Below are 22,242 nucleotides of genomic sequence, written 5' to 3'. Positions count from 1 at the left end.
TTAAATTCCCCTTTTATAGGAGGAAAAGACTGGGCTACAGAAGGATGAAATTCAAGGACCCCACAACAAAATGTCACAGATCACAGCATTTCTGCATTGCAACAATCAGAGAGTGTGAGGAGAACCTGGCAGAAGGATTTAAAATAATCTGGGCTACACAACTGAGCAGGAAACAAAATCCAGCTAAAAAGCGGTGAACGAGACAGTATCATTTGTTGTAAGTCAAACTTCCTAGTCTCTGTTTTCTCATCAAGTTTCTTGTGAGGCTTCCATAAACAAACATAAACGAAAGGGACTCACTGAACACCTGGCATACAGTAGGTGCTCAGTAAATGCTGGGTAAGTCTAAGTCTTTGATACATCGTTCAAGCACATTTAGAAATGAGGCATCTCAGGCACCTGGGTGGCTCAGTGGTTGAGTGTTTGCCTTTGGCTCAGGGTGTGATTTCCAGGTCCTGAGATCAAGTCCCACATCGAGCTCCTTGCAGCAGGGAGCCTGCTTCTCCCTGTGCCTATATCTCTGCCTCTCTGTATGTCTCTCATGAATAAATAAAATCTTAAAAAAAAAAAAGAAAGAAATAAGGCATCTCTATGTGTATCAGTTAGCAAAATATATACAAATATAAACTGCTTAGAAAATGGAATGACAATGGTCATTTTGGAAACACTGAAGGCTTGTGGCTTTGAAGAGAAACAACTATTCTGCAATAAATCTACTAATTGCTGCTTCTCTAGACCTGAAAGAAAACATCCCCTATCTCACTCCCACCCCCAGGGGAGAGGGGCTTTGCCTTTGGTTTTTAAAGCATATCTGATTTCTTGCAGCTTTTACAGAGTCAAATAGTAAGATCCATTTAGCTCCAACAGAGAAGGAATAGCAACTCTTGCTTCGAATGTGCACTTGAACCAACAGATCCAAATCCTTTGAAATATGACCATCAATGCAGTTACGAGTTGAACTGCTGCAAATTAACAAACAGTCATCTGGGAGACATAAAACAAAACCAGCGACGAAGTGCTTCTAATTGCACGGGAGATCAGGATGTTAGTGATGTTTTCTCTTCTGCTTCATTGCCGACTAACCAGTATGTATTTTCATAATAATGCTTCTTCCAACTAGAAACCACCTAAGGAGTTATAACTCAATTTCTAAGATGAAGCGGAAACCAAAGCAAACAACAGAAACAATGCCCTCAGTATCTGGAAGAGAGGTGGGCTATGAAATTGTTCTTTGGGTTCCAGCAGCAAGCTGAAACCATGATCAACATCTCTTTTTTTTTTTTTTTTAACATCTCTATTTTAATGACTCCCACATCTCTCAACCTCCAGGAATGAAAGCTGCCTGGCTGCCACGTGCAGGACGCTGGGCCGGCAGCCGCGTTCCCGCACAGCCCCATGCAGAGGGAGGTGGGTCATGTTGACATGCTGCGGTCCAGCGCAGCACAAAACCCATGCCGCACTTCAAACCCTTCACCCAACGGCTTAGGACTCTCTATAAACATGGTGAAGGGTTACAAGTTTCACAGGCGGCGCTGGCAGGGCACAGGCTCGGGGCACGGGGCTCACAGACACCAGCCTTTGTTCCTCCGTCCCCAGGCAGGATGGAAATCCGTGGAAAAGGCTGCCCCCTTGTGCGCAGCTGTGTGTAGCTGCGGCCCCTGCTAGGGCTGGAACCATCCTCTGCCTTTACGCATCCAAGGATGGGCGGCGGACGGCTTTAGAGAGCAGGTATAGCCCACTCAGCCTCTGCCCAGAAATCAAGGATCTTGTGTAATTATGGGTCGGAGAAAATACCAATGCTTCCCACTTGGCTTAAGTCTGAGAAAGCATTCTGGACCTCCCTTGGGGCTGAGGCCCCTCAGCATCACGCCTCTGAGAATAACGGGGATGGACAAGCTCTCCAGAGTGAGAGGCAGTGGGGTGCTGCCTTCCTGTGAGACCACCCTCAGCTCAGGACATAGCAAAGGGGTTTCAGAGGGCTCCAGGGTAGCAATGGCCTTAGGAAGAGGAGGGCAATGTTCTCCTGTTGACCGAAGCATGGCCAAGAGAAAGAGCAGGGACTCAGAACATCTCTGCACCTCTAACATCATGCAGCCTTGCTTCTCAGCCTCCCACAGCACCTGGCTTACACCTAGCGGGGAAAAGGAACTGGTTTCAGTGTACTGCGGGAGGGAAACAAAGAACTTCCAGTGATGACATCACCTTGGCTCTGGGGCCCTGGAAGATCTCATCACATTAAAAAAAAAAAAAAAAAAAAGGTGTTACTATCCTGATACCCTTTAATGAGAAATGTCCAGACTGAGAAGAGATTCTGCTCTCAGCTATGAAATTCCAGAGTATTTATAATGAAAAGAAAATGTGTCCACTATTCTAAAGAAAGGTCTTCCCCTTAAGGGATTCCTCCCCCAAACCAGCTTCTGTGAAGTGCAGAAGCTAAGTGTCCACCTACAAAAGAGACAGGAACTTCCTCTTTTGGCAAAAGGTAAAGTGACTCTCGTCCTCCATCTACAAAACTGGAAAAAGGCCACAATCTATTTTATGCTGGGGCAGAACCCAGGTGCTTTTAGCTCCTCTTGTTCTTAATACAATTACACAGAGGTCTAAGGATTTCCCTTGCAAATGACAGCTAAAAAAAATTAATAAAAAATTAATATATTTCCTTTTATTTTAAGGAAACAAATTATACTGAATCAAGATTTTTTCAGAATATTATTTCAGAAGAATATATACTCATTTTTATAGTTAATAACTTCTTGCAAAAAAAAAAAAAAGGAAGAAAAAAAAGAAAAAGAATTCAAACCTTAACTCTGAATCTACCATTGCACACAGCTCATGGTCAACACACAGCCTGGCCTCTCATGGAAGAACCTGTTCTGTGCTCTGTGTTCAAGCCTGCACACATGCTTCCCAGTAGAAAATTTTTGAGCTCTCTCAACTTGCAAGCCGTGGCCTCTGCCAGCCGGCCCCTCCTCCTCCTCCCAGATGCCTACTTCCGGAGCCAGGTTTGGAGTGGAGTTCCAACATCAATGCTGACAAGTCAGGAGCTTCATGGATTTACCCCTTCTGCCTTGCTTCTCTGGGGAACTAACTCCCTATCATCTCTGCTGCCTGGAGCTTTCTCTTGTGGAAGCTAACAGAAGTGCTCATTTTCTGTAACTAAATAAGCAGGATTAAGAGAGAGTCAAGAAACAGTTTTAGTTACAGCCAAAGCACCTGATTTCTTTTCTATATCTGCTGGAAGACACTTTTCAGATGGGGTTCACTATAACAAGTGAAACATCAGAACGCTTATGATGGCTTGCTTGGATTTTCATTAGATAAAAAGAACCGCATTTAAATAAATGACATGTTAAGTTTGAAAAATGTTCTTTAATCTTCACAATTAAGTGCTTTACTTATAATTTATCTTCTTTGTATGTGTGACTTTTGCCAATTAATGGTATTTCCCATAGAAATCTATAGGAATAACCTTCTTACTTAATCAACATTTTGCCCTTTGATACTTTTAGAAACAAAATAAAGGCCACCATCCCACTGTGTCCTATAATCTGTACCTGCAAGATGGAACTAAGGATCAGAGAGGTTGAGCACTCCACCTAAGGCTACAAAAGCCAAAAAAAAAAAAAAAAAAAGCTCTGCAGGAATGTAACCCAGAGTATCCTACATCCACTCCATACACTTCCCATTTCTCAACTCAGCCCTTGGGGACAAATTCTGTAAGGCAACACCAACAACATCAAGTAAAGATATTAACACGGTCTTCCCTCCTAATCTAAAAAATACATGAGATGACACTCAAGATATAAAAAACTTTAAAAAGGAAAACAAAACAGACATTACAGGCCCACTAGTCATCTGAAGAAAGGAGACATTCCTAGTATGTGTGTACTCCTCCCTTCTCAATCAAATCTCTCCAGGGAGTGCTTTGACCTTGCAGTTTATGTTTCCCTGTGTTATTTATTATATATGTATCTGTTCCTCAACGATACATGGTATTTATATATTTTTAACCTCTATATAAATGCTTGGCAACTTGCTTGTTTTTTAAGTCCACTGTACTTGTGAGATGGACCCCAGCCAATACATTAGGTGTCCTGGTGTCATTCACTTTCACTCAGGTATAACATTCTTCCCAAGTAGACTCCACCATAATTTACTGATCCATTCTTCTGTCCATGGATGTTTAGGTGGTCACCAATTTTATTTTTTGCTATCATAAACAGTGCTATTATGAACGTTCTTGTGCCTACTCCCTTGTTTAGAGCAGACTTAAAAGCTTCTCCAATATATATACACCTACTCATGGAGTTCCTGCATCTTGGAGTCACATATTCAATTTAGGGGTAAAAGAGAACATATTTTTTGAGGTTTTTGACAATCAGTTGACTGTCTACAGAAAAAAAAATCAAATTTCACCTTGTCAACAAGAAGACCGTTGTATCAATTATTAAGGACATCTCAACCTTCATTAAACCATTTACAGAAGTCAAATTATTTCCCCACTTCTGGTCATGCATTAAAAATACCAAGAAGAGGGATCCCTGGGTGGCGCAGCGGTTTGGTGCCTGCCTTTGGCCCAGGGCACGATCCTGGAGACCCGGGATCGAATCCCACATCGGGCTCCCGGTGCATGGAGCCTGCTTCTCCCTCTGCCTGTGTCTCTGCCTCTCTCTCTCTCTGTGACTATCATGAATAAATAATAAATAAAATCTTTAAAAAAAAAATAATACCAAGAAGAGAGGGCAATCTGCTATCTTGTCAGAGCCATTTAACAATAAAAAAGGCATGTACTATTTTGAGATGGTGGGGAAGAAAAGCCCTATCAAATAATCCTTTGTTCTCAAATAATGTCTAGAGAGGCAATGAGCTTATTAACAATTCTTAGCTTACACACCTGTAATAATCTATCTGTTCAAAAGAAGATATGTGGTTACAACCAGTTACTTTAGTCCATGAAAAAGGATGAACAGACACACCTTAACCTGCGGGATGAGCATTTTGCCAAACCCTATGCTAACAATTCTGTGTGAGGCCACTGACAAGGGGACTCCAGCTACTCCATAACCTGGTCAGCTTGCTCCATTTGTAATGAGCGGCTGCAGTCCACTGGTTGGGAAGGACACAGAAAAATGAAATGATAAAGAGAACAATGTATAAAACTAAAGAAATCCAGACAAGGTTTTATGAAGATTCAGGTCATAAACACATTCATTTGAAGAAGAGAAAAAAAAAATGAACCAATTCTTCTAAAAAAATAAATAAAATAATATATGATATATTAGAGGCAAGGCTTCATAAAGATGCTAAATTAATGTATCAAAAACTTGTAACAGATGAGGAATCTGTTAAGGATAGAAGTAAAAATACAATATAACAAACAACCAAATAACACTGATCAAGAGAAAAGGAAAAAATAAAAACCAATTAACATAAAAACAAAGAAGGTGAAATAAGCACAGATAACATAGGAAGACAAAGCTTCCAGCTTGCTCTGGGACAGATGATGATAGGACCTCCCCAAGCCTCAGTTTTCCCATCTGTAAAATCAGATAATCACCCCCTGAACACACAGGAGTTCCTGGCACACAGTAAAGCACTAACAGATGCTAATTTTTGATGTCATTATAATCAATATTAATACTGGTATTCATGCAAATGAACTGAAATACATGATTATCTATGAGAACATGAAGTTCCAAAACCAACATAAGGAAGAGTAAAAAGAACCTAAAAGGGAGAATAATAACTGATAAAACGATCACATCAACCTTGACAACCAACCAGGTATAGTTGGTTTCATGGGTGTTAATATCAAACTGCTTAAGGACTAGAAAATTTCTGGAAAACTGTGTGGAGGTTCCTCAAAGAGTTAAAAATAGACCTGCCCTATGACCCAGCAATTGCACTATTGGGGATTTACCCCAAAGATACAGATGCAATGAAACGCCGGGACACCTGCATCCCGATGTTTCTAGCAGCAATGTCCACAATAGCCAAACTGTGGAAGGAGCCTCGGTGTCCATCGAAAGATGAATGGATAAAGAAGATGTGGTTTATGTATACAATGGAATATTACTCAGCCATTAGAAACGACAAATACCCACCATTTGCTTCAACGTGGATGGAACTGGAGGGTATTATGCTGAGTGAAGTAAGTCAATCGGAGAAGGACAAACATTATATGTTCTCATTCATTTGGGGAATATAAATAATAGTGAAAGGGAATATAAGGGAAGGGAGAAGAAATGTGTGGGAAATATCAGAAAGGGAGACAGAACATAAAGACTCCTAACTCTGGGAAACGAACTAGGGGTGGTGGAAGGGGAGGAGGGCGGGGGGTGGGGGTGAATGGGTGACGGGCACTGAGGGGGGCACTTGACGGGATGAGCACTGGGTGTTATTCTGTATGTTGGTAAATTGAACACCAATAAAAAATAAATTTATTAAAAAAAAAAGAGAAAATTCCTGGGCCATTTAAACTGTGTCATAAAATAAAAAACAATGAAATCTACCCCTTAATTTGTTATTCATTTCATGCAGCTCGTACAATGCTGTTACCTATACTCCATGAATATGAAGTAAATATAAAGTAAAACTAATCTATAAAATGCAGATCATCCAAACTTAACAAACATAAACATTTTACATGAAAAACCATCAACAAATTTAATTCATTGCTCTGTTAACATACTGAAATACATTCAACAGTAGTTTTATTCCAGGAACACATGACTCATTGATATTAAGAAATGTATTACTGTGATTCATGGTATAATGGGCTCAGAAAAGAAAAAACATCTATTGCCTGAGAGGTACAGAAAAGACCATTTGATAAAACTCAACATCTAGCTGCCTTTAAAAAATTAATCCAGTAAATAGAAACAGTTGTTGTAGTCACTATATCATTATAAACGCCATGCAGATCAAATCTCTTAATGCAGTGTAGCATATGTAAGAATTCTGACAATGGCAGGCATGAGAAACCACATTGCACCACCACTTAACACTGTCCTGGGAGTTACAGCAAGTGTACTGAAACAATAAGCTATAAATATGAGAGAAGAGATCATCTCTAAGAAAAATACGTATAGGGGATCCCTGGGTGGCTCAGCAGTTTAGCGCCCAGGGCGCGATCCTGGAGTCCCGGGATCGAGTCCCACATCAGGCTCCCGGCATGGAGCCTGCTTCTCCCTCCTCCTGTGTCTTTGCCTCTGTCTCTCTCTATATATCATAAATAAATAAATAAATAAATAAATAAATAAATAAATAAATAAATAAGTAAATAAATAAATAAATAAATAAATAAATCTTTAAAAAAATACGATAGGTTATAAAACAAAAAGTATGATTATTTTTGTATTAAATATATACTATTTAACTCTACACTTAAAAATGGTTAAGATGGTAAATTATACATTATTATCTTTTTTACCACAATTTTAAGAAATGATAGTTTCATACGTGGATATAAAGAGACTGGTGGTTACCCCTATGATAAGAGAGAACTTGTACACAGCCGTCTGCATTTTTCAAACACACCTATATTATGGCCTACATTATACTGAAAATTACTTTTTAAGAAGAACTTAAAACATAACATTTAGCATTCATATAGAAGAGCTATAACATAGCTCTTCATATAAAATAAAATAGACAAACTTATATAATAAACAAAGCAAGAAAACACAAACAGAATTGGTAATAAGACAATAAACCAGATTGAAAGAATCAAATATTTTATGTACATCTTATGTACCCAGCCTAGATGACTTTATAAGTGAACTGTTTCCAAACTTTCAAAGAGAAGGTAAGTATCACATTCTACAGATACTTCTCTAGACCGGCACTGTCCAATACAGCAGCCACGAGGAACATATGATTACTGAGTACTTGAAATGTGACCAGGGCATCAGATGGAGTAAACTTTTAATGCTATTTGGTCCGTCTATGTAAATAACCACATATGGCCAGTGGGTACCATCACACAGTGCAGCTCTAGAGGGTGGAAGAGATGATGTTTCCTATTTTGGAAATAGCAAGAAAATGAAGACCAAACTTACTTAATATCCAAGAAAAATCTGGACAAAATGCTAGGAAACAGAACAGAATGGTGTATCACAAGAATATGCAATGATCAAGTGCTATTTTTTTTTTTCTAGGAATGCAAGGACAATTGAATAATCAAGAAATAATTAAAATATAATAAATCCATGACATCAATTACAGCAAGCAGAAAAGCTCTATAACTTTGTCTTCAGATGCTGAGAACACATCAATAAAATTCAGTATCCCCGGTTTAAAAAAAAAAAAAAAAAAGCAGCATAGTTTGTTAGCACAATACATCAGAGATATGAACCAACCAGCATCAGCAGACCTGAAACTAAAACTACTGTTTTCATTGAAGTTAGGAACTAGACAGAAGAGCCGTAATGAGTACCTATCATATTTCTATTGGTGATTTAAAAATAAGAAACAAGACACATTATAAGGACACAATAAAATCACTATCATCTATAAAAGAATAATTATTAAAACCAGCTGAAAATTAATTCTAGGAAGTGACTAGTTAGGCCACTGGTTATTTGCTGATTAAAATAGATTCTGTCCAAGTGAAAATGTTGATAATAAGGTGTATTTAAAAGAAATTCGGGGATCCCTGGGTGGCGCAGCGGTTTGGCGCCTGCCTTTGGCCCAGGGCGCGATCCTGGAGACCCGGGATCGAATCCCACATCAGGCTCACGGTGCATGGAGCCTGCTTCTCCCTCTGCCTGTGTCTCTGCCTCTCTCTCTGTGACTATCATAAATAAATAAAAATTTAAAAAAAATTTAAAATTTAAAAGAAATTCACTAGTAAGTGAATTCAATGTATTACAAAATGTACAAACTTGAGATTTCCTTGGAAACAACAAAATCAAATCTGCGTGTAATGTCCAATAGCTCTGACTCCTCACATACCCCACACGACTAAAGCCAGAAAGATGGGCAGATGGACACACAGCCCTTCAGTCAATCTCTGCTGACTTCCCATCACCCGGCAACCCACCTCAGCAGAACTAAAACCAGCTCAGAAAAAAGCTAATTACTGTTATTTTTCCTCCTGTTGTGAAAAGAGGAATATCATGTTTCCTCTTAGAATATGTCCTTAAAATGTTGAAGACTTAACCATATGGAAGAGTTCTGAAAGTATATAAGAAAAGGCTAAAGATTTGGAATCCTAATTCAATTTCCCCTCACATTTTAATAGGAGCCTGTAGCAAACATTTATTTTTAGAGACATTCTTGGTAGGGGCTGAACAAAGGGCTATTGTGTGTTAAACACAGGGAGGTCTCTCTGGTCTCATCTACCCAAGTTTTTCAAACATCAGGTTGGAATTAAATGATTTTAAACTTTAAATCAACTATTTCCAGACCACAAACTCTATTCCACACTGATCAGTCAATGTGTTCTCCAAGTGAGCTATAACGGAGTTCAAATGTGAAATCTACATTTTCCAAGTGCCAATAAAGGAACTTTCCTTTGGACTTTGACTATATGCACTGAGTTGTTCAAAATGCCATATAAGTTTTCATTTCCTTCTCCAACAGAAATTTTCATCTGCATTTCATCAATCCGACTCAGCATCATCTCTGATGAAAAGCACATGAGTATCAGTCATTTCATTCTCTCTTATATTCTTATTAAACAGGAATTACAACTTTTCTCTAAGTTAACAAGAGCAAAATAGATGGGCTTTATAGGCCTGCCCTGATCACTATGAACTTTGTAATGTCTTAATTTGTAATATGTGTTCTGTCACAGGCCTGCTAAAATAGAAAAGAAAACAAGAAATTATCTATGGTTTGTGGTGTGGTCATTTTAAAACATGCTAACAAATTTTTTTGACATGTCTGCCATCAAAAGGTGGAGTTGGTCTCCTCCCTCTGAATATGGGCCGGCCATGGTGACTCACTTCTAATATGGAGTGAGGTAGAAGCTAGGGGGAGGCAGCAGAAGCTATATCAGCTTCTCCAGGCTCTTCCTACGGGATGCTCACCTGCAGAACCCAGCACCATGCTGTGAGGCAGCCAAGCCGCCATATGGGAAGGCCACATGTTCAGGCCCCAGGCCCACCCCCAGCCATGGCCCCAGCTGCCAGCACCAGCCTCCCCACGGGTGAGTCAAAGGAGCCTTCTGTCACTCTAGCGCACAGGCCTGGAGCTCCCTAGCTGATGCCATGAGGAACGGAGACAAGTTGTCCCACCGAACCACCCCCAAACTGAAGATTCATCAAAAAATAAAAGCTGTCTGTTTTTGGCCACCAGGCTGCGGGTACCTTATTATGCAGCAACAGGTAGCTGGAACATGTCCATTAGTTCAACCAAATTCATCCATCCGTCTTCTTTTTAACTTCAAATCTCCCCAAGAAGACAAACCTCTTTAAAGTTAACAAAGATACAAAACACACTCGCTCTCAGCCCACTCACCTGGACAACCTGGTGGCTGGGGTCCCAGCATCGGCTACCCTTGGCCATTAGGAAGCTTTCTCCTGGGCTGTGTGCTTCCCACCGCCTGACATGCCAGGAGACTTGGACTGCTGCTCTCTGCTGCCTGAAACTCACTCCTAGCTTTGGAAAGTTCCTTATTAAATACCTGGCTGATGAAAATGCTGCTCCTGTGACATATGCTCCAGTTTTTAAATCAACAAACAAGTGGAACTTGCCTAAAAGTGTGGTTCTGTTTCCAAGGCTGCTAACTAGTTTCAGGATGTTCCCATGAAGCAATTCAAATGCATTATCAAGCCCACTGAGTAACCATATCAAAAATTTTCTGTTCCTGAATACACACGAGGAAGGAAAGTATCCTAATTACCTGAAATAACATTTTTCCCTAAGAAGCACAAGCCTAAGAAGTTAAAGCTGGAAGGGACCGGAGAGATAATCTAGGATTTAGGATTCTTTTTAACCAGTGGAAAACTGACATAATCTATGTGAGATTTTCATGACATAAGTACTAAGAATTTTTACCTCGCTCCCACCTCACTGAAATATCAACCTACCAGAATATAATGGCAACGTTAAACTTCAATTTTGTTCATATCTTACAAACCAAATGTACAAAATATAATTTGGTGGATATTTTATCACTAGAGCAATAAAATGTACTCCTTATGATGTTATTTAATATTCCATCCTTAATGTTTAGAATATATGATAATAAGTATAACAGTATGTGATGAGCATAATAAAAAAAAAGTCCTGTGAACCCACAAATAGTCTTCTAAAAAAAAAAAAAAAAAAAAAAAAAAAGAAGCAGCAGCAAAGTGGCTATTCTATTTTTACCAAAAGAAATGTTAGCCATCACTGCTCTAGTCCAAATCATTTGGAGAACTGATGTCCAGAAAGATTATACAACTGGCCCAAGGCCATATAACTAGTTAGTGGCAAAACTATGACCAGAATTTTGGTATACGCATGTTTTCCAGTCTTGCACAGGGCTCAGATTTTAATTAATAAAAGGAAAATGATTATTTTAGTTTCATTTCAAAAGGCAAATCAAAGTGGTTGGCTGGATTCCAACTCCTCCAAGGTTACTTGCGTAATCCTTCTGGTGGACTGTCTTCCTCCTTAAGGTAAAGAAATGGGGGCCCAGGCAGTGCAGGCATGTGGGAGGAATGTGGCTGACAGTGTGGACTGGCCAGGCAAAAGCACTCACAACCCAGCATCCCTGGCCTTAACCGTGGAGGCTATAAGAGTAAAATACTCATTCCCTCGCCTCTACTGCAACTAGGGGGGCCATGTGACAAAAGCCACAATAAATGAGACTACATATACATAGACATCACTGAGCAAGCATTTCTTCCCAAATGAAAACAGCGCTGTGAGAAGGACTCTGGCTCTTGTACTCTCTTCCTGCCAGGAATGTGGGTGTGATTCCTGGAGACACTGAAGGTGTTGTGGTTCTCTGGGGGCAAAAGCCACACACTGAGAACAGCAAACAGGCATACAGAAGGAACCCAGCTCCCTAAGAACACAGGAGAACCAAGCTCCAGCCCTGGATTATCTATCCTCCCGCTTCCTGTTGAGTGAAATTCCAAACTATGTAGTTGGTTTTTAGTTACCTGCAGCTAAACACAATCCGAACTCTTATGCAAAATCAATCTGGCTTTCCTCCTCAATCCACTTCATCCCCAAGTGGTGTGTGTGTGTCTGTCTGTGTTATTTCTACATAGCTAAATTTGGTGAACAAATGTTTTGTTACCTTGACCATCACCCTCAGCTCCTACCAAGCACCCCACCATTATTTCTGAAATAGCCGTAAAGGAGAAAGAGGCACACCTCTTCTAAGAGGCAGAAAGTGTTAGCTTCCAGCAGGTCTCCTACAGCAGATGGCAGGGTGAGGGCTGCCCCAGGCAGCAGATGAAAGACAGATGGTTTTCTTCCTCATACACCACAGAGCCTCAGCTCTGGACAGCACAGGGAAATCCAGAAACTACTGCACATCAAGTCCCCAGCCTCTACTGGGGAAAGACTGCCAACACTGGGCCTTAGTTGGTGGAAACAGGACAAAAACCGTTCACTCTACAAACACCCTCCCTTTCACTTGAGTGTTGTGTTAGAGATCCTCTCTGCCTTACCTTCCATTTAAAAACAGTGTCTTCCATTCTTCTTCCCATACCCCTTCTGATAAATTATTTTGTTGGCTATGGTAGCTCATAGAGTTATATCAACTGCTTAGGTTCCATGGCATTTTCCAAAGGGATGGAAGAGAATAGGTAAGAATGATGAGAAGTCGGGAATTCTACTAATTCCATGCCCCTCCACAAAAAAAAACAAAAACAAAACAAAACAAAAAAAAACCCTCATAAACTAAAGAAAAGAATGGATCTCTGTGAGGGAGTAGCAAAATGCTTAGGCAAATTTCTTGGACCCGAGTTCACAAAATCCAAACAAATCGTCAGCTATTCTGGACCAGCAGTCTAGACCATTTCCTTAAAAGATAAAGAGAATTCCTAGCGCAAACAATCACCCAACAGCTTTATAGCTGACAGTACCCTAAGGGTTTGGAAAGCAGCAGCACAGGAGCTACGGCATCCCCACACCACACTCAGGTCCCTGTGATGCTCCAAGGGAAACTCCTCAATCTGAGACTTTCGGGTTGCATGAACAACCTCAAAAAGTGAACTCCGCACATGGGAGGGGAGGCTAGCAAACATTATGGGGTTGATAGTATTTATGGATGGAAATTGGTAACTCCTATTAGGAAAGCAACATCCAATGGATTAAAAGTATTGGAAGAAATGAAAGGAGTTCCATAGACCTTTACATCAGAATAGTTTCTAATAATTTAGAACCAGAAAGGTCTTAGTCATCCAGACTGACTTCTATGTGAACAGGAATTCTCTTTCTTGCTCCCAGCCAAATGGAACCCCAGCTGAAATCAGAGCATTCACAAATTACTTAAGCAGCGCTTTCCGAAACAGAACTGCGAGAATTCACAGCAAGTCACAGATCCACAGGCTAACTGCTCAAATGCAAGAATTTAAAGTCTAAGGACGCCAGAAAAAAACAGCCAAACTAAAAGAGAGATCACAGTTGTTTCCTTCAAAGATCTCACTAAGTTTGTGCCACATACTGGCCGCTCTCTCCAAATGGCACAACACGGCCTTACCTAGCACATTCCCTGGAGGTACCTCCTCTAGGTCTTCCAGTTCTCTCCCCATCAGAAGATACAGGTTTTCTAGAGTGCAGCATGCCATGTGGGGAACCGGGGGAAGGTCCTCTAGAGGAGCCGAGAAGCCTAATGGCACCTGGGCAAAGAAAAGCAATTGAAGAGAAGTCAGGAGGCATTGAATAAAAACATTACGTACTATATATACGTTATTTATATTCATGGGTGAGATGGTACAGTCATACTTGATATAAACCTGAAATACGGAAATTTGAAAGGGTATGATATAAAATATATCTCTTTTATGAATAAAATCGGAAGTAGTGAAACTTTTCACATACTTAAAAACTGTCAAGAATTCGACAATTGTCATAAGCTTTATGGCTTAGTAATATAAATTCTGCTATGATCTGGACCACCACATTACCCAATAGACGCAAATCCCCAGAGTCCCTTGCCAGTATTTTTGTAAACCATGTCATACACCAGTTCTGGTGGCAACTGTGCTATTACTTCAACACTTGTTACTACTATTATCACTTAAAATTCTTTTACTCTTATTATAATGCCCTTCAAGCATTCAGCAAGAGCAGGTGCCAGTCCTGAGTTACGCATGAAAATGAGTAACTTTGGAAGAGTAGTCAGATGTGATAAAAATGCCATGAAAATGGCCAAATAACAGCTATTCTAAGCTTATGTTGGTAATCTGGAAGACAGCACGCTGCAAGATACTGGGGATAATATTTGTTCTTACAGAGAAACCGTCTCAAATTATGTAAGTTATGTCAAGAGTTATTCAATATCTTGAAAAGTATTCAAGACAGTGCCTTGAATTATTCAGCAACCACCGCATAAATGCAAGTACCCTGAAAGTCTTTTAATCAACCAACTTATCTTTGGTACCCCTAGGCCCAAGGCACTATGGTATCTGTGAAGTGAGAAAAAAGTAAAGTTATAGCACATATAAAGATAACATCACAAACGGAGTGACAAAAAGCACCAGAGGCCAGGAAATTCATAAAAGCCCAGAGAAGGGAGAAGCTCTTATGTTAGGGAAGACTTGGAAACCCCATGAAAATGCTGGCCTCTCAGGCACACACAACATTCAAATGTACTTGCTCTGATTCAGCGACAACTCTGTAGGATAGCTCTAAAGACACACTGGAAAGACATACAAAATAGAAGGATGACACAAGAGGAAACGGAATTATCCACAGATAATGTGATCACCCACTTAAAATAAGCTACAGATAAGCTATAATTAGTAAGACAGTTAGCAAGGTGGCTGGACTCAAGGACATCATACAAAAGTTAACTGTCTACATCAGCAAGAGAAAAAATATTTTTTTAAACAGTAACTTTTAGAGTAACAACAAAATGTAAGATAGCCAGGAAGAAGTCTAATGAAAATTATTAAAATAGAGAAAATTATAAAACTTTAATGAAAAACACGGAAAATAACCTAAATAGATATGCCTAATAGATGCATAGATTCTATACTGCAAAAAAGTCAATTCATGCCAAATACATGTGCTAATTTAAAGCAGAGTCTCAATGGAGAGTTTCACAGGACCTGACAAACTGGCAAGCTTTATACAGAAGAGAAGAGAGCAATAAGCAAAGCACTCACACACACATGAAAAAAAGGCAGATGACATGGCTTTTTAAATATCAAAACACTTAGAAGTGAAGTCAGTACTGAATAGAGACAGTGATTGATAGACAAACAGAAAAATGAAGTCTAACAGTCCAGAAACAGACCAATGCACATATAAAATTTAATTTCTGACAAGGTTGACAGAGCAGTGGGTAGAGAAGGGAATTCGCGGAATGGTGTTGGAACAACTGGTATTTGTGAACTTTTTTTTTTTAAGAGTTTATTTATTTATTTATAGAGACAGAGAGAGAGAGGCAGACACAGGCAGGGGGAGAAGCAGGCATCCATCATACAGAGAGCCTTATGTGGGACTCGATCCAGGGTCTCCAGGATCACGCCCTGGGCTGCAGGCGGTGCTAAACCGCTGCGCCACCGGGGCTGCCCAACAACTGGTATTTGTATAGGGACAAAATAAGATAAGATACCTTCTTCATATCATATACAAACACTGAATCAAATATTTATACGTGAAAGGTAAAACTTTAAACTTTAGAAGGAAACACAGATGAAATATTGCCTTTGGTACAGTCACAATTTTAATTTTCTTAAACAAGATACAAAAATCAAAACCCATAATGGAAAAGACTGACAAATTCAACTACATTAAAATTGAGAACTTCTGTACATTAAAAGATACTAATAGAAAATGTGACAAGTCCCAAACTAGAGAAGAAATCTATAAGACTTCAAACTAACAAGGAATTAGCATCCAGCTTATACAAAGAACATCCTAAAAACCAGTGTGTTATAAATATTTAATTTATTAAATTTAATGTAAATTAAAACCTCTTGAAAAGACCATATCATATGCATCTGATTGGCAAAAATTAAAATTCTGGCAACAGCAAATTTTGGTGAGGATGTGGAACAACTGAAAGGTTAAGCACTCCAGCTGGGAGTGTAAATCAGAACTATTTTGGAGGACAATCTGGAATTAACCAGTTAAGCTGAAGATACACATACTCATTACCCAGACAATTCCACTAAAGGTGTATTCCCTAGAATTTCTTGCAAATGTGCACAAGGAAATACGTATTAAAATATTCAAGGAAACAATGCTTAGATTAACAGAAAAATGAAAGCAGCTCAAATACATAAAAAGAGGAAAATGGAAAAATAAAATTGTTTATTTATATAATGGAATATTATACAGCAATGAACACTGGAGTACAGGAATAAGCGTCAACATAAATTAATCTCACAACGTTAGGTAAAAACACTGAGCCGTAGAAGCATAACTACAGCAAGATTCCATTTATACAAAGTTCAAAAATAATATATCCTTTCATAGCGCATGGATAGGTCATAAAACTATAAAGAGAAACAGAAGAATGTCATAGCCTAATGGTAGACCCCCCGATTCCTGCTTCCTGTTCATGCCTTCTTGCAATCCCCTCCCCGGGCGTGAGAGGGGCCTGGAGCCTGCTTCTCATCAGAGGCATATGGCAAAGGCGGTGGGATGTCACTCTCATGATTATGTCACATCACCACCAGACTGCCTTGCTAATAAATTCAGCCTGGACTCTTCTTGCTGGCTTGAAGGAGTAAGTGCAGCCAAGCTGGGAAAGTCCACATGACAGGAAACTGCAGACAGCTTCTAGGAGCTGAGGGTGGCCAACAGCCAGAGAGAACGTGGAGCCCTCAGCCCTACTGGTACCAGGATATGAATCCTGCCAACAATCGAAGTAAACCTGGAGACAGATCCTTTCCCCAGTGAGCCTCCAGAAGAACACAAGCTGGTCAACACCCTGGTTGCAGCTTTGTGAGACACCACCAAGCAGGACTGGCTAAGCCATGCTTGGACTCTCAATCCACAGAGACTGTGAGATGACAGAAAGTGTACTGTTTTAGTTTGCTAAATTTGTGGTAGTCCATAATGTGCATCAATAGAAAAACAACATAATGGATAAACACGCAAGTCCAGGTAAGGCTGACATCTGGGGTACGTGTAATAATGTATCTCACATTGTTTTTAAACCAGGTTGGATTTAGATTCTTCTGGGGCCCCAACTACTGGAGCATGGAGTCATTTGCACTGTCAATTCATTTCACTGTTGCTCCTTGAGTCAACTTGACACATGAGAAGTGGATTTCAACCTCTAGCCTCACGAGAGCAAAGATACACTACATAAGATAAATCGGAATGCTCATGGAATTTATAATGCCCAATAAATCAGTGCTATGGTAAGTAACAATTTCTTACTCATCTTGACAGTTTAGAGAACTAAAAGGAAAAAAATTAGCCACTGCTTGACCCTTACTGATAAATTACAAACTACCAACTATGTCTAAACCAGAATGTTAAGATGACCATAACTGGGTTTTTATACAGGCCATCACAGCACTCTCAGCCCCCAAAAATATAGCCCTACACACACCCACTGCTGTGCTCCCTCCTGCCAAAGCAGAACACACCTCAGCCCACCAAGGGCTGTTTACCCACAGCCTAGCACAGGAATCTCTAAGGATTAAACTGCTAACAGTAATGGAATAAACATCTGAGGCGAGGCAAGGCAGGTTAATGGCAGACCCTCCCAACTGCCACCCGGCTCCCTGTCATGTTTAGCCACGACCAGTAGCTTCCCTGGTTTACCCACAAGGAGAGGAGCCTGCGCTCTCCTGCTCACAACACAGCACATCTTACATGTCCTTACTCACTGCTTCTTGCTGATCCTGACTCACTCCCAGGACTTCTGGCATCTTCATTATCCTACGACCTTCAAAACATAACTACTGCATATACACTTTGCTTATGTCCAAAACTGTTGTAGGTAGCTCGAGCCTATGGTTTCTTTCTTGCACTTTGGCTCAGGAGCACTTAGAGGCTGGCTGTTCACCTGCCTGAGCCTCCTGATCAATTTCTGGGACCTACTTGCCAGGCAATGGCTGCTGGCCACCTGCTCTCTGCCTGTGTCACCCAGTTTTTGGATCTCCATATTTAGTGAAGATCTGCCATTGCCTTGACTCCAACATGACAGCTGCTCTTATCGTATCTTTTCCTGAGCCTTGAAAAGACTTATGATTAATTAAATAAGGCCTGAAAACAGAGTTCATATACTGGTTTAGTTTTCCAAATGCTACTAAGTGAGATAGATTAACAAATGTCACCAAAGCAACATAAGAGGAGATATATGGATTCATATGAATGTGCCTTTCTAGAGACAAAACCAATCTACCAATAAGGTAAATGCAACCAGTTTGAAAAGATATTAAGAACCTTGAAACAATATACTAATGTTTTCCTTCCAATTCTTACCCGCTGCAAAAACTCAACGGGACTGTATTTAGGCCCCAAGACAAAAATTTTCTTTCCTCTTCGAGCCACACCACTGAACACGCGAGCAAATGCAATAAAAGACTCTTGGTTGTTTCCTTCCTGGGGCAGAGATTTAAGGGTCACAGTCTCCAGCTGATGCTCATCGCCTGCCGGAAACAAAAGGATAGTGAGTGCTAAGAACACTCTTTCCAATCCAGGACCCACCTAGAAACACTACAAACACAGAGGGAGCACTGAATAAGGCACACCTGGCCCAGTTTCAGGAAAGAAACACCCAGAATGGCGGAATACTGATGAAAGTTATGATTAAAGCCGAGCCCAAGAGCTATAGGATGAGTGTTCTAAGTTAAAAAACAAAAACAAAAACTTACTTCAAACCTATTTAGGAAAACTATACCTTTTGGCTCTTCTGCCTGTGGACTTGTTTCAAGGGCACTCCCACCCTGGGGGCGCTCCATGGGTGCCTGGCCCTGCGCTGCTGCCAGCTTCTCCGCGTGCCTCTGCTTTGCACGCTCACGCCTCTGAGCAATTTCTTCCTGAGTGAGAGGTCTACAGGAGATCACAGATATGTTAACATCCAGCAGCACCATGAACCTCTTAGTAGCCGGAGCAGGGAAACGGCAACCATCAGTGTGGCTGGGTGACGATGATGGTCACAGGTCCCCTCCAAGCAAAAGGTTTCCCCCAGCTGTGGCGACAGAAGAGAAAGCCTCGTGGGCTCTCTCTAGAAGAGAGAGAGTGTATCCCTAGCTATACAGAGCTTACAAACTGACATGGGGGAGCCCATGTCCCCCGAGTCAGCCACAGCAGCACAGGGCCTCTCTGTAACACCCACATCCACCTCCCCATACACAACCACCCACAACAGCATGGGTCTCTCTGTAATGCCCACATCCACGTCCCCATCCAGAGCACCCACAGCAGCACAAGGCCTTTCTGCAATGCCCACATTTCTTCTGGATGAGGCAGGTACCAGGGCTCATAGCACCCCTTTAGAGAAGCAAGGGTAAGACCTCAGTAGGAAATGGAAGTTTTCTCCACAAGCACAAAAACATATCTTCAGGGAGAACTGGGGTCCAAGAGGCAGGGTTCAAGGTCAGGCTGAACGCTGGTTCAGCAGGCCTGAAAGGTCACACTGTGATTATCAGCCGCAGCGTCAGACCTCAGTGCACGGTAGAAAAGGCAGGGCATGGGTGTGTCTGTGGGTTCACTAGGCGTTAGTCTTGGTTGGGGTGAGGGAGGGGGTCCAGGTATTCTTCCTAAAGAGTTACCGTCGAGTCTATCAGGCCACAAAAAATGCACATACATCCTTAATTAATAACAAAAGTCTTTTCAAAAGGAAAGCGCTAAACTGAATAAAAATGGACATTCTGTTTAGGAGTTTAAGTTTGGAAGGTGGAAACCAGGCAGGTGCACTAAGTCCCAGGATCTGGCTCTTTCCCATGTGCCTTCCTAAACCTACGTGCGTCCTCAACTCCCGCACAAAGCAAGAGCAACTGCTACCCTAGTGCTGGCAGCACTAGAGCATCTCAGCCCTGTACTCTGGGACCAAGCACCAAGAAACTCAAGACCAAGAAATTTCTGTTCCTAATTTTATGCTCTAGCTGTAGAAGCTCAGCTCTGCCACCTGGTCCTGTCACTCTGTGCCTCCCTCCCGCTGTCCCTCACCTTTGGCACTGTGATTTTCTCTCTGATCTCTGACCTGACACCCAACAGGTAATCTCATCCCCACCCTGCCATCCTGCTCCCCGCCCCCCTCCCCTAAGTACCGGAACCATTCAGATAGTCCTTCTGCATATACACTGTTCCTGTGCATTTGAAATGGCCACATATTCATGGAGCTCCTAAGCTGAGGGCCCTAAAACCCTTCTCCCTCCTACTTCAGGTGGGTTAGCCTGGAAGATGATTGCTTACAGCACTGACTGTCCACTGCTGTACCCTTCACATTCCTGTCTGTTAGACAAGGCCTCCCAACAGGACTGGACACTAGTTCTACCTCCCTTGGCAACTGCCCCTCAAAAAGATGAGTTTGGTTCTAGGAGCTGTCTCTTTTGGTCAGTCCCACATGACTGCATGGCTGCATCATAGGACACAAAACCTGAGCAAGTAATCTCTGAGAACAGACTAGTCAGGTGTGTCTTGAGCCAACCAAAACTGCTGGTACTGGAGGCTGGCTTCCCCTGCAGGAGATCAGCTTCCCTCCTGGAAATTCTAAGTATTAGAAGCCCTTTAAAGTATGGAATAGGTCTGCTTCCTCATCATTTCCCACCACAGCTGCAGTTCTGTCCTCTGGAGCAACATCCAACTGACCCACCTCTCCCTCTCCTTGTGATGGCCTACACTCTTCCCCTTGCCCTGCTCCACAAGGGGCAACACTCCAACTGTCCCATCCATCAGCCCCATGTTTGTAGACTCTTGCTAAAACCTCTTACAAGGGACGCCTGGGTGGCTCAATGGTTGAGCATCTGCCTTTGGCTCAGGTCATGATTCCAGACTCCTGGGATCGAGTCCCACATCGGGCTCCCTGCATGGAGCTTGCTTCTCCCTCTGCCTGTGTCTCTGCCTCTCTCTCTGTCTCTCTCATGAATAAATAAAATCTTAAAAAAATAAAAATAAAAAAAAATAAAACCTCTTACAAGAATATCTGAAAAGTGCAAGTTAAAATATAAATGTAGGATGTAATATCTTCATTAGAACAGGGAGGAAAAAATACAAGACACCTATTTGCCCATGAAGAAAAAGTCTCCTTCAACGAGCTTATCACTAGGATCTTGACAACCTCTTAATCACTTTGCATAATTACAGTACATAATTGTTACAACAATTAAATGAAATAGATATTATCATTCCTACGTTACAGATGATAAAGCAGAGGCTTAGGAAATTTAACCTGAACCAGAGTCACCCGGAAAATAAATGGAGAAGCCACAATTCAAATCCAGATCTGACTCCAAACCCTGTGCTCATTATCCTCAGGATGTCTCCCATTCAGAAGGAATTAAAGATGATAATATCATCATCACATTAAGTAAATCACTTTAACTTTGGTTAAGAAAGAAACATATTTATTCACATAAATTACATCTTCATTCTCCCTAAATTCATGACACAGTCTGTAATAAATTAGCATTTATAGTCATAGTCATCAAGTCAGCATCCAATGCACAGAGGCTCCCTGCCCGTCTGAGCATTTGCCCAGCCATCCCGTGAACATTCACTCTGTGCCCAGCGCTGCTGGGGGCTAGGGCAGTGGTGCAGGGAAACAGAGCAGACAGCTGGACAGGGACTCACACAGAGTCCCCACTGCATTTCCAGCATTTGTGGAGAATAAAGAGGAATTTATTTACAAGGAAACAGAGCTTGATCAGCCAAAGAAAAGCTGTGGGTGACAAGTTCCTCAGGCTGTAGCTGAACGAACCATTGATGGTACTTCCCGAATGGAGGGGCATTACTGATTACTGACCCAACAGCAGAGATGAAGGGGTCAGAGGCAAGCACGCTGCCTGGAAGGCTGGGGAGAAGAGTGGGGAGTGAAGGAAATGCTGCAAGGACGCATAGCCATCCATCCTCCGGGCTCCACACAAAACGCTCATGCTCTGGCTGGGCAATGCTAGAGTGTCAGGGGACATGTTGCTGCAGCTGCTACCAGAGATGAGATGG

General features: G+C 41.4%; 1 protein-coding gene across 1 annotated transcript in view; it reads right to left on the bottom strand.

Annotated features, from left to right (window-relative positions):
- The window catches only part of EFL1 (elongation factor like GTPase 1), a 120,060-nt gene that overhangs the window by 59,078 nt on the left and 38,740 nt on the right, over positions 1–22,242 (bottom strand). Inside the window, exons 13-15 of the mRNA XM_038532984.1 lie at positions 18,980–19,131; positions 18,562–18,728; positions 13,649–13,787 (exon numbers count right to left, since the gene is read on the bottom strand). Of these exons, the coding sequence (XP_038388912.1) occupies positions 13,649–13,787; positions 18,562–18,728; positions 18,980–19,131 (458 nt within the window). The remainder of the gene's footprint in view (positions 1–13,648; positions 13,788–18,561; positions 18,729–18,979; positions 19,132–22,242) is intronic.

Source organism: Canis lupus, chromosome 3, assembly GCF_011100685.1.
Source record: "Canis lupus familiaris isolate Mischka breed German Shepherd chromosome 3, alternate assembly UU_Cfam_GSD_1.0, whole genome shotgun sequence".
Classification (NCBI taxonomy): Eukaryota; Metazoa; Chordata; class Mammalia; order Carnivora; family Canidae; genus Canis; species Canis lupus.
The sequence above is the reverse complement of the archived record's forward strand: the minus strand, read 5'-3'. Positions and strand labels throughout refer to the sequence as shown.